Here is a 12,682-nt window from a genome sequence, read left to right as displayed (position 1 = left end):
CCAAACATCATTCTGGGCTGTATTAGCAGGAGTGTTGTAAGCAAGACCCAAGAAGTAATCTCCGCTCTGCTCCGATTAGACCTAAACTAGAGTATTACATTACAATACAGGAGAGCCAGGGAGCAGTGGGAGAGTGCTAGAGGGGAAGGCTAATTAAGGTGTGCTTCCCTATAGACTAGGGAAGGTGGCTGCAGGTTAATTGGAGCACCTGCAGTCAATTAAGGCCCTGTTAGGAACTTAATAAAACCCCCTGCTCCAGGCAGGCAGGGGAGGAGAACTTGAGCTTGGATATGTGCTGTGAGACTTGGGGGCGGCGGAAATCAAAGAACTGAAGCAAGGGAGACCCTGCCCCAGCATCTAAGGACTGCAGGTACCCCACCCAAGGGGGAAGAGGGTAAGAACCTGCAGGGGTTGAGAGGGGCCACCTCTCAGAGTGAGGCGCAAACCCAGACCCCTCCCCTGTTTCCCTCCTTTACCACCTTTCTGGGCCACTAGTGAGGCCATCGATGGCCCAAGAACAGGGGCAAGGGGTGGCATCTTAGCTCTCCGCCAAGAAAAGCGCAGGATTGCCCAGACTAACATTGGCTATCTTGTCACAGTGTCCAGTTCTGGGTGCCACATTTCAGGAAAGATGGGGACACACTGGAGAAAGTCTAGAACAGAGCAACAAAAATGATTAAAGGTCTAGAAAACATGACCTATGAGGGAAGACTGAAACATTGGGTTTGTATCTTCTGGAGAAGAGAAGACTGAGAGGGGACAGGATACCAGTTTTCAAGTATGTAAAAGGTTATAAGGAGGAGGGAGGTAAATTGTTCTCATGAACCTCTGAGGATAGGACAAGAAGCCATGGGCTTAAATTGCAGCAAGGGACATTAGGAAAAACTTTCTGTCAGGGTGGTTAAGCACTGGAATAAATTGCCTAGAGAGGTTGTGGAGTCCCCGTCATTGGGGATTGTTAAGAGCAGGCTGGACAAACACCTATCAAGGATGGTCTAGACAATACTTCGTCCTGCCTGAGTGCAGGGGACTGGAGTAGATGACCTCTCGAGGTCCCTTCCAGTCCTGTGAAATATGATCACTGACAGAACGGCTCATGCTGCTTGGGGTGGGGGGGGAATGGGGCTCTCACATGGGGGGGTCGATGGAACATTTCAAACTGAACGGCAAAGGGGAAGGCAGTGCAGAGCTGGAGATGTGGGGAGAGGCTCAGGCAGTGTGGCTGGGCCGGGGTGCGTGGGACCGTGGTGGAGCCAGTGGGACCAAGGGGCATGTGGCTGGAGGGTGGGGCCATGGGGCACATGGCGGGGTGGGCGGGGCCGTGATGGGGCAGGCGGGGCTGTGGCAGAGCAGGGTGTGGCTGGGTGGGCTCTGAAGGGGTGAGAGCCATCTCACCCGCGTGCCACGTGGCGGGCTCAGCTCGGTGCCTCCTGGCACTCCTCGCCAGCGGGCTAGATGAGCCACCCATGGCTGCAGCAGGAAGTCACCAGCTTCCCTAGCCGGGGCTTCTAGTGCCAACATCACCCTCTGCTGCAATTTCCTTTGCTTGTGGTTTGCTTTCCGGGGCTGTGCTTGCTGGACACGCCCAGGGGTCCTGGGAAGGGCACAGCTTTTCCTTCCTCTGCTCACAGCCCCTGGGTTAAGCCAGGGAAGGGGACCAGGGTGGCCAGTCCATAGCAGGGCTGACCTGTCCAGTCCGAGCAGTCCTGGGGCTCCTGGATTGAGCGGCTGCCCGGCCTGCTCCCCCTCTGCTGCACCATGTAACCTCCTGGTGCAGAGTCCTGGCTTTGTGGCTTCCCTTGAACCCTCAGCAAAGGCACCAGCTTCCTCCCCTTGCCCTCATGGGCCATGGTCTCGCTCTGCCATGCCTCCCCGCCCGAGAACCCGGAACCTCTCCGGGAAGTCTTAGAGTCTTAGGTCAGCGGGGTGGGGGCGGGACTGAATCACAGCCTGGGGGCAGGTCACCGCCAGCCAGGGGCAGAGCTGGGGCTGGAGCTGAGGCCTCCGGACCCATCCTTCAACCTCTTCCCTCACAGCCAAGTGCTAGTGACGGGACCCCAGCGACCGCCGGGGCTGGTGCCTCTCTCAAGGGAAGGGGGTCGGTGCCCTGCGCCCGAATCAGGGCGCCAGGCGGCACGTGGAGCGGGCATTGCGATGGCACCCAAGGAATTGGGCAAGGAGGCTGGCTGTGACTCCCAGCCAGGAGTGGGAGTCAGGGCCGCCGGCTGCATAGCCGCAAACATGCCCTGGCCTGTGTTCCTAAGCCCCCCCACTCCCGCCGGGGTGCCCGGGGTTCCGGCGAGTGGCGGTTCAGTCCGTGGCCTTTAGGACCCAGCACCATAGACTGGTGTTGACCAGTGTTTGGACAATGGCGCAGCCTGGCGAGTGGCTCAGCCAGGGCAGAACCGTGGCGCAAAGGGCTGGGGCAATCGCTCGGGTGAATGGGCCAATGCCCCCCCACGAGCTGCCCATGGGGGGTGAGCCCGGGAGCTCCGGAGCCAGGCGCCCGCAGACAGGAGCAGACTCGTCCTGTTCTGGGCCGTGTCGTTCTCAGCCCACCCTCCTCACGCTGCTCCCCGGGCACCTTCCGGTCATGCGCTGAGGGTGTGGCTGCCCGGGGGTTCGATCTCTCCCCAGGGGCTGAAGTGGGCGTGCAACGGGGTGGGTTGTTTTGGTAGGGCTGGGGTTTGTAAGCACTCTGGGTGGAGGCCGTGGGATTTCCCAGCTGGCTGCACAGGGGCGTCCTGGATGTTCTGGGAGAGGAGCCAGAACTGGCTGGAGTCCGGCAGAGGGCCATGGGCCTCACTTGCTAGGTCCCCAGTGGCCGGGCCACTGTCTGGGCCAGGCCCAAGCCAGCTAGGTGTCACCTCCACCTGGGAACCATCTCGGGGTTCTTTCTGCCAACACCCCACCACACACCTAGTTACCCAGGCAGGGCATCGGGGAAACTGAGGCCCACACACAAGTCCCAGAAAATATTATGAAAAGTTCCACTTCGTCACAGCGGGGTCAGCCAAGCTGTTACTCTTCAGTCACCCCCCTCTCTATTAGCAAGGGTCAGAGGTCAGGAACCCCACTGGAATGGCACAGCGAGAGCCCCCTGCCCCACCCCCTTTAGTACATCTTGGGGTGGGGGAGCTTTGAAACCCCTCATTTCCCCCAGTCACAGTGCACCCATCCCTGCTGGTGCTGCCTGGCCTCCTGCTCTGCCAACCACCCAGCCCAGTGCACGGGGCTGGTGGCCGCATCTGGGAGCAGCGGCAAGGCCTAATGGTTAAAGTGAGTGGCTGGGGTTTGTAAGGTGCTTTGAGAGCCCTGCCTGGAGGCTGCACTGGGTGGCAGCTCTGGGTCCCCTCAGCACTGCTGGCTGGTTCCCTGGTGTAGTTTACACCACTGGATCCTCTGCCCAGGGGCCCCGGTGGGAGGCCCAAAGGCAGCAGCACCCCCGCAGGCAGGGCCAGGGACCACTGCCTCGCCCGGGGCTGGGGATTGAATGGTTTGCCTGGAAGTGGGAGCCATGTTAGTGCAGCTGCGCCGGGTCTGGTTGCTGGCACCTGCCGGCTGGGCCCGCCAGGGTCCACGTCGGCCTCAGAGCAGCCCACCCCCTGCAGGGCTAACCGGTCTGCAATGCTGACGTGGAGCGAAAACCCCCCAAGTCCGAAGGTCAGAGCCTCCGAGTGCCTAACTCCCATTGGAATCGATACCTTAAACACCCTGAAATACAGGCCCCAGTGCTCACGTGGCTTCTTAACCCCAGGGGCACGGGGCACACCCCCTGCCTGCCCCGAGCCTGAGAACAATAACTAACCCCCCAGAAACAGCCAGCCAGGTGGGGAGGGTATTAACAGTGAGCAAAGGTGGGGGGCAGGGGAGTTCTTCCTCCAGCGGGGACCTGGGGGCACGGCAGGGGTGGGTGGAACCTGGAGATCAGCTTGGCATGCTGGGATTTCCTCGGAGCGCTCTTGGCTTCCCTGGGGCTGGGGTCGGCTCCAGACTGAGCTGATCAGGGCATGTCCCAGATTCAAACTCGGTCCCTTTATTTACATTAGCCCATCGCATTGCATCTGCTCTATACTGCATCCCACATTCCTCCGTTGGCTTGATCGCCTGGGAGGAACCGGTCCCTGGGCAGCCCACGCGCGCGACTCCTTTCAGCCTCCTCTTTCCCCGTCCGTTGTCCTCTGGCTCTTTGTGATGGTTCCCGAGATCCAGGCTGGTGCTTAGTTCACTAACCCCTTAACCTGCCTCAGTGGGCACAACTGTTTCCAGGTTGCGGCTGTGTTCACCACCCTGCCCCTGTCTTCCACAAAATGCAGCCTCCCCCAGGTTCAGTTCCCCATGTCACGCCCAATGGCCTACACCATGGCACTCCCCCGGATCCACCTGGCAGAGGGGCCCTGGCGAAGGGCTGGGGGCTCCCCCTTCTGCCAGCCTCCCCACAGTGCTGAGTCAGACTGGAACAGTGTGTATCGGAGCCGTGGGGATCTCCTGGCGGCACTCGGTGTGGGAGGGGGAGTCACGGTGGTTTCTCTGCTCTGCCCCCACAGTCTGTCTCTGTCTCCTGCAGCTGTGCGTTGAGTTCCTCACGGGTGCGCTGAGCGTGGAGCTGGTCTGCGAGGCGCTGCAGGTGAGTCTCCTCCCTCCCCTTCTGATGGCTCTGTTCCCAGGAGCTGGCTGGGGCGGGGGCCCATGACTGGGATTCCTCCTCCGCTGCTCACACGCACAGTCCCGGACACGTGAGCGGCTCTCTGCCCACGTGCCGTGCCCCGATCCTTGCCAGCTGTGCCCCTCGACAGACAGGGCACATGGCTAGGGGCCGGGTGTTGGTGGCGAGGAGTGGGTTGGCCTCTCCCCTGAAGGATCCACCAGCAGGATCTGGCCCCAGTGTGTGCCCTGCCAGAGGAGGGGGAGGCCAGGCATCTTGGGAGGGCTGGAGTGCAGCAGCCCCTCTCCAAGCCCCGGCTTCGATCCACCCTGCGCTGTCCCAGGAGGGAGCCCAGGCCCCATTCAGCCCCCCAGGGGGCCTATTGTGCGGGGGGCTCTTTGTACCTGGACACCTGCCCCTAAGGAAGTGAAGTGAGCCCTGCTGGCACAAAGGAGCCCAGCCAGGCAGCTGCAGCGTGCAGACAGGCCCCGCGGCCCCTGCACCAGCTGGCCCTTTGTCTGCCGAGCCGGGGTTTTGGTGGAGGGGGGTCGTCCGCGTCTGTCCCCCCGTGGATAGGCTTTGAGCCCTGGCTGGTTGTTTCCCATGGCAGCTGGCCCACCCTGAGAGGAAGTGTGGCCTAGCGGTCAGGTCGTGGACCTGGCAGAGGAGTTAGCGGGGTGGGCTGGTATCGGCCAGGCCTGCGGCATGCGATGCCGAGTGGGGCATTGTTCTGTGCAGCCAGCTCCTTCCCCTCAGGCTCTGGGGGCTGGGCCCCTTTGATCGGACAAAAGGCCTGGGCTGACTTTTTCTCCTTTGCCCTGATTTGTCCTCGGCAGCTGCTGCTGACTGGCACAATCCCAAGCGCTGGCTGGGGGATGGGGCTAGAGCCATCGCACTGGGTGGGACACAGGCACGGTGGGCAGCAGGGATCCCAGGACGACTTGAGTAGCTCCCCCTGCCATGTGCCAGGTGCTTTGCAGGCCAGTTGGTGACCATGTCCCAGCCCCACAGAGCCAGCGTTGTGGATACATCGCCGGCGTGGTGGTGGAGGACCTCTGGGGGAAATCAAGGCCGGGATCCACGCTGCCTGGGCGATTGGGTGCTGCGGGACGAGCACAGTGTGGAAACCTGGCTGGAGGAGAAGGCAGAGCCCAGCCCCTCAGTGCCAGGATGGAGCAGCTGGACAGCCCTGGGGCAGGCCTGGCCGAGGAGCAGGCTGCCCCGGGAAGTGGATCAGTGCCTAGCTCTGGGCTCTCGGATGTGGCTGTGGCATCCTTTTGCCTCTGCCCTGCCTCATGGGGGCGACAGCGAGTCTGTGCCGGCTGTGGACCGAGGGGCTGAGAATCTCAGGGGCTTGGGGCCGGATTCAGAGCTCACTGGAGTCGAACAGCCTTTGCACCAGGCCTTCTGATGCCAGGCACAAGCCCTGGGCAGCCGGAATAGCCGGATGCAGAGCTCTGCCCTGGGCAGAAGCTCTGGGGACTGCAGGGGGCAGCTTAGGCCCGATTCTGCCCTCACAAAGCCGGGGTAAGTCAGGCGTCGCCCTTGAAGCCAGTGGAGTTGCCCCGGATCAGAGCCGAGCCCTGGAGGCTCAGCGTGCAGATGCAATGTTACCTGCCCTGGGGGTCTGAGGCTTGCTGCTCCTGGCCTGTAGGTCAGCGTGGCACTGGGGGTGGGGGGCAAGGACTGGCCCAGACCGCAGGGCTGAGGGCCCAGACCGCAGGGCCTAGGGAGCTTGCTGGCACAGTGACCAAGTTCCCCACCAGGCCCATTCCCACACAGTCAGTCCTCTGGGCCTGAGCTCTTGTGTGGTGCGGGGCTCTGAGCAGGCGTCGGGGCGGGGTTTCTGCTGCTGAGCACCCGGACCCAGCATGGCCTGTGGCTCTCCATGCTCCTGTTCTCCCCGGGAGAGGCCAGTGCCCGCCCCGCAGCCCGTTGTCCTCGCTGGTTGTGCCTGAGGCCCAAGGAGAATCTGGGCCCCTCCTGGCTTAGCCTGCCCACTCGTAAGCCCGAGGGCAGTCTCTCCACGGCAGGCGACAGCGCGTCGGGGTGATGCACAGGCCCCTGGGGCTCCCTGGCTCTTGGAGCCGCTGTCCGCCTCGTCCCCGCTGCCCAGCCTGCTCGCTCAGGGCACAGGAGAACAGCGGGAATTGGCTCGGAGGCTGCCCTGGGGTGGGTGTCTGTGAACCTCGCAGCCGCGCATGGGGAGACTTGCGCAGCCCAGACGCCGGGGGGAGAACACTGCTGAGGTGGCAGCATCCGGCGCGCAGAAGCAAGGAGGCACCGGGATGAATTGCTGCAGCAATTTGAATTCAGCCCCTGGCCTGAGGCCGCTGCCTGGCTCAGGGCACAGACGGACAGTGCTCACGTACAACCCCGCCTGCGATAGCCAGACAGCACAGATTGGATCCCAGCTGCTCCCGAAGGCCTTGCTCCAGATCGGGCTCCCTTGTGCAGGGAGGGGGGCCCTGCCCACAGAGTTTATAATCTCTGGTGCTGAGCGCTCCAGCCTCGGCTGAGTCCCACACGGGCCAGGCTGTTAAACTAACTGGCTGGGCACCGGCACAGAGGTAGCAAACCCTGAGCAGGAGCCAGGGCCAGATTTTTTCAAGTGCTCAGCACCCGGAACTGGAGCAGATTTCCCCAAGTGTGTGGTGTGGCGCAATGCCTGGGAACCACAGCCCATGCCACCTCAGTGCGGTGCCTGGAGCAGAACGACGAGCTGGCCAGACTGGAGATGCCCCAGAAGTGTTGAGCTGTGTCTGGACCAGCGGAGAGGCCCTGCGAGTCGATCACCCCGCACTGGGCTCTCCATTGGCCTGGGGGGCATGGTGGGGAGCTCAGTGAAAGGTCTCAGCGCAGTCAGCAGCAGCCCGCCATGCTGGCAGGGCACGGGAAGAGCAAGCCAGAGCACAGCAGCGGGGCGGCCTGCCCTGGGCCCGGTGGTCAGCTCGGGCCGCCTGTCTTGGATCACAGGGAGCAGAGGCGCAGTGGATGCAACCAAGGACCAGCGACAAAATATTGCTCGGGCATGCAGGAGTGAAATCAAGAAGGCCAAATCACACCTGGAGTTGCAGCTAGCAAGGGATGTTAAGAGTAACAAGAAGGGTTTCTTCAGGTATGTTAGCAACAAGAAGAAGGTCAAGGAAAGTGTGGGCCCCTTACTGAATGGGGGAAGCAACCTAGTGACAGAGGATGTGGAAAAAGCTAATGTACTCAGTGCGCTTTTTTTTTTTTTTTGCCTCTGTCTTCACGAACAAGGTTAGCTCCCAGACTGCTGCACCGGGCAGCACAGCATGGGGAGGAGGTGACCAGCCCTCTGGAGAAAGAAGTGGTCGGGACTATTTAGAAAAGCTGGATGTGCAAAAGTCCATGGGGCTGGATGCACTGCATCCGAGAGTGCTGAAGGAGTTGGCGGATGTGATTGCAGAGCCATTGGCCATTATCTTTTGAAAACTCATGGCGATCGGGGGAGGTCCCAGATGACTGGAGAGAGGCTAATGTAGTGCCAATCTTTAAAAAAGGGAAGATGGAGAATCTGGGGAACTACAGGCCAGTCAACCTCACCTCAGTCCCAGGGAAAAATCATGGAGCAAGTCCTCAGGAATCAATTCTGAAGCATTTAGAGGAGAGGAAATTGATCAGGAACAGTCAGCATGGATTCACCAAGGGCAAGTCATGCCTGACTAATCTAATTCCCTTCTATGATGAGAACTGGTTCTGTGGATGAAGGGAAAGCAGTGGACGTGTTGTTCCTTGACTTTAGCAAAACTTTTGATACGTCTCCCACAGTATTCTTGCCAGCAAGTTAAAGAAGTATGGGCTGGATGAATGCACTATAAGGTGGGTAGAAAGCTGGCTAGATCATCGGGCTCAACGGGTAGTGATCAATGGCTCCATGTCTAGTTGGCAGCCGGTATCAAGTGGAGTGCCCCAAGAGTCAGTCCTGGGGCCAGTTTTGTTCAATATCTTCATTAATAGAATAATGATCCAGAGGATGACGTGGATTGCACCCTCAGCAAGTTTGCAGATGACACTAACCTGGGAGGAGAGGTTGATATGCTGGAAGGAAGGGATAGGATACCGAGGGACCTAGACAAATTGGAGGATTGGGCCAAAAGAAATCTGATGAGGTTCAACAAGGACAAGTGCAGAGTCCTGCGCTTAGGATGGAAGAATCCCATGCATGGCTACAGACTAGGGACCGAATGGCTCATCAGCAGTTCTGCAGAAAATGACCTAGGGGTTACAGTGGACGAGAAGTTGGATATGAGTCAACAGTGTGCCCTTGTTGCCCAGAAGGCTGTGACAAAGTAGGACTGTTCTTAATGTTTCCTCTGAATAGTGTGGGAGTGCCTCAGTTTCCTCTAGGCAGTTCTTAAGTATCTAGGGGGTGGGGTAAGGGTGTATGATCGTTGCAGAGCCCTAGAGGGCATGTGTGTGCAGGAGTCTGGACACAGAGAATGGCCGACACCCTGTTTCCTGGCAACTGATGGCCTGGGCCCTTCCCCCTTGCAAGGTGAGAGCTAAAGGGTTGGAGAACAAAGGAATCAGGTGCCCTCCTGGCCCGGGAAATGGACAAAGCCCAGAGGAGGAGGGGCTGGAGGGAGTTTCAGTTGGGGGCTGGCTGGAACATGGAGTGAAGGGCAGACGTGGTTGTCTGGCTCACTGGCCCCCAAAATGGACCCAGCTGAGGGGTCCTGTTCTCTGCACCTGCAAGCTCTGTTTTGGACCATGTTCCTGTCATCTAATAAACCTCTGATTTACTGGCTGGCTGAGAGTCACGTCTGACTGTGAAGTTGGGGTGCAGGACTCTCTGGCTTCCCCAGGACCCTGCCTGAGCAGACTCGCTGGGGGAAGCGCACGGAGGGGCAGAGGATGCTGAATGCTCCGAGGTCAGACCCAGGAAGGTGGAAGCTGTGTGAGCTTTGTGTCCTGAAGACAGGCTGCTCACAGAAAGGAGACTTCCCCAGAGTCCTGATGGGCTTCATGGGGAGCAGTCCCAGAGCATCGCCCAGGGACTCCGTGACAAAGGCCAATGGCATTTTGGGATGTATAAGTAGGGGCATTGCCAGCAGATCGAGGGATGTAATCATTCCCCTCTATTCAACGCTGGTGAGGCCTCATCTGGAGTACTGTGTCCACCACAAGAAGGATGGGGGAAAAATTGGAAAGCATCCAGCGGTGGGCAACAAAAATGACTAGGGGCCTGGAACACAGGACTTATGAGGAGAGGCTGAGGGAACTGGGATTGTTTAGTCTGCAGAAGAGAAGACTGAAGGGGGATTTGATAGCTGCTTTCAACTACCTGAAAGGGGGTTCCAAAGAGGACAGATCTAGACTGTTCTCAGTGGTAGCAGATGACGGAACGAGGAGTAATGGTCTCAAGTTGCAGTGGGGGAGGTTTAGGTTGGATATTAGGAAACACTATTTCACTAGGAGGGTGATGAAGCACTGGAATGGGTTACCTGGGGAGGTGGTGGAATCTCCTTCCTTAAACGTCTTTAAGGTCAGTCTTGACAAAGCCCTGGCTGGGATGATTTAGTTGGGGATTGGTCCTGTTTTGAGCAGGGGGTGAGGTCCCTTCCAACGCTGATATTCTATGACTTGGAAAGACCCTCTGTGCGGGATGAGGGGAGAGAGCAGGCCTCTGCTGGGAGTAGTTGGGTGAGAAGGGCCAGGGCATGGATCAAGGCAACGCATGTATGGAAGGGGAAAGCTGGCCCGGGTATGCGGTGTTCGCCGAAGTCTTGGCAGAGTTCCTGCCACAGACTCCCTAGTGTGTGACCCTGGGCACTACCCATGCTAGTGGGTATCTGCACCTAGGAAGAGCTTTGCTCTTCTGGTGCCAGCTCTTGGGCTGGCGGGTGTGTGATGTGGCATGTGCCACACGCTGGCCTATAATGGGGTTAAAGGACCCTAAAGAGACTGGGCAGAAAGCAGCCAGTAGGAGAGGGGCTGGGAGGAGCAGCCAGTCAGGGCTGGCTGAAGATGCTGGGCAGAGCATCTTCAGCTGCTCCGTGGAGGTGGGAGACCTGGCTGCCTGGCAGGAGGAGGAAAGGTGGCACCTTGGACAGAGCAGTGCTGTGTGGGATCAGGGTGAGAGCACGAGCCCCTGGCTCGCTGCTCAGACAGACACGCTGAGGCCCTGAGATAAGGGTGGAGAAGGTGCTGGAAGAGGCCCAGGGAAATAGACTGCAAAGGTGGAAGGGGTGCAGCGTGTGGCTGCTATCTACAGGGTCCCTGGCCTGGGACCCGGATTAGTGGATGGGCCTGGGTTCCCCCCAACTCCCCACTGAGGAAGGGGCTGGACTGTCAGACTGCAGGAGTTCCCCACCGAAGTGGGGAGCACTGGGTGGGGCACAGCTGGAGGCCTGGAACGGAGAGGCCTGCAGTCCCTGGAATGACACGGTCAAGGAGGAGAAGTGATGGTGGCAAAAGGTCACCAGAAGGGGGCACTTGGGCTAGCAGAGCTAATCCCCGGGACAGCCGGCAGGAGGCGCTAGCGTGCTGAGTCGCACCCCGTCACAGGGTGGTTTCCTTGAAGCCCCAGCTCCTGGACTCCCATGATCACAGCAGAGGCAGTTTTCATTTAAAAAGAAACAAGTTTCTAGCCCCCGTTACTGCAGAAAACCAGCCGCAAGTGGCTCCAAAAGCAGAAGGCGAAGAGCCCTGGACATGTGTGTTCTCATGGTTTGGGGGGCCTGCCTCCTTGGGGATGGGCAACCACATTGGTCTGAGCAAGAGACCGGGAGCCAGGAATGTCATTGGGATGGTGACCCCACTGCAGCCAGAGGGGCGGGGTTCTTAGCCAGTGATTGTCCGCCACGGCTGCACCCCTCTTGGAGAGCTCTGCTGGGCACAGCTGGGTGGTGGTGGTGGGTGTGACAAAGCGGGACTGTTCTTAATGTTCCTCTGAATAGTGTGGGGGTGCCTCAGTTTCCCCTAGGCAGTTCTTAAGTATCTAGGGGGTGGGGTAAGGGTGTATGATCGCTGCAGAGCCCTAGAGGGCAGGTGTGTGCAGGGGTCTGGACACAGAGGATGGCTGATGCCCTGTTTCTTGGCAACTGATGGCCTGGGCCCTTCCCCCCTGCAAGGTGAGAGCTAAAAGGTTGGAGAAGAAAGGAATCTGGTGACCACCTGGCCCGGGAAAGAGACCAGGTCCAGAGGAGGGGGGGCTGAAGGGGGAGTCAGTTTGGGGCTGGCTGGGGACATGGAGTGAAGTGCAGACGTGGTTGTCTGGCTCACTGGCCCCCAAAATGGACCCGGCTGAGGGGTCCTGTTCTCTGCACCTGCAAGCTCTGTTTTGGACCATGTTCCTGTCGTCTATTACTGGCTGGCTGAGAGTCACGTCTCACTGTGGAGTTGGGGGGCAGGACCCTCTGGCTTCCCCAGGAGCCCACCTGAGCGGACTCGCTGGGGGAAGCGCACGGAGGGGCAGAGGATGCTGAATGCTCTGAGGTCAGACCCAGGAAGGTGGGAGCTGTGTGTCCTGCAGACAGGCTGCTCGCAGAAAGGAGACTTCCCTAGAGTCCTGCCTGGCTCCGTGGGGAGCATCGCCCGGAGACTCCGTGACCATGGGAAGCCCTTCAGCTGCCCCCACTGGGCATATCAGGGCACCTCCTGCTAGGCACACATCTGTGCCTGTCCCTCGGGCCCCACGCTGCCTTCCACAGAGCTGCTCCCTGCCGCTGCGCCCCTCACCACCGCGTCTGGGCGCCCCCCACAAGCAGACCATTGGGCTCCCTCCTGGGAATTGTGGGAGCTCCCTGCAGGCCTCGGCGTGGGGCAGACACATGTGAACAGCCGCGTGTGCCCCACTCAGCGAGCCAGGCAGCTAATAATAGCGTGGTGAGGTCAGCGCCGTTCCCCAGCACTTCCTGTTTTGCTGCAAGGGGCCCTGGCTGCAGGTGGGGGTGGGGTGAGTGCGTCCAGGGCGGCGCGGTAACCTTTGCTGGGGAGTTCACATCTTGTGCCTGGCGCGCCGGTGACGCACTTGGGACGCCCCCCCGGCTCCCTGCCCCGGGCTCACATCAA

At 59.9% G+C, this 12,682-nt stretch overlaps 1 protein-coding gene across 4 annotated transcripts in view; it reads left to right on the top strand.

The window, feature by feature from the left end:
* The window catches only part of BTBD19 (BTB domain containing 19), a 78,359-nt gene that overhangs the window by 43,565 nt on the left and 22,112 nt on the right, over positions 1–12,682 (top strand). For 2 of the 4 annotated variants that reach the window (XM_073357920.2, XM_073357916.2), the window contains exon 4: positions 4,568–4,627. The exons of 1 other annotated variant lie outside the window; for it this stretch is intronic. In XM_073357920.2, the coding sequence (XP_073214021.1) occupies positions 4,568–4,627 (60 nt within the window). Of the gene's footprint in view, positions 1–4,567; positions 4,628–5,656; positions 11,538–12,682 lie in introns of those variants that run through there. One more of the 4 variants, XM_073357919.2, reaches the window with a different exon arrangement.

The sequence above is a fragment of the Lepidochelys kempii genome, chromosome 8 (genome assembly GCF_965140285.1).
Source record: "Lepidochelys kempii isolate rLepKem1 chromosome 8, rLepKem1.hap1, whole genome shotgun sequence".
NCBI classification, from domain to species: Eukaryota; Metazoa; Chordata; order Testudines; family Cheloniidae; genus Lepidochelys; species Lepidochelys kempii.
This window is presented reverse-complemented; position numbering and strand designations above follow the sequence as displayed.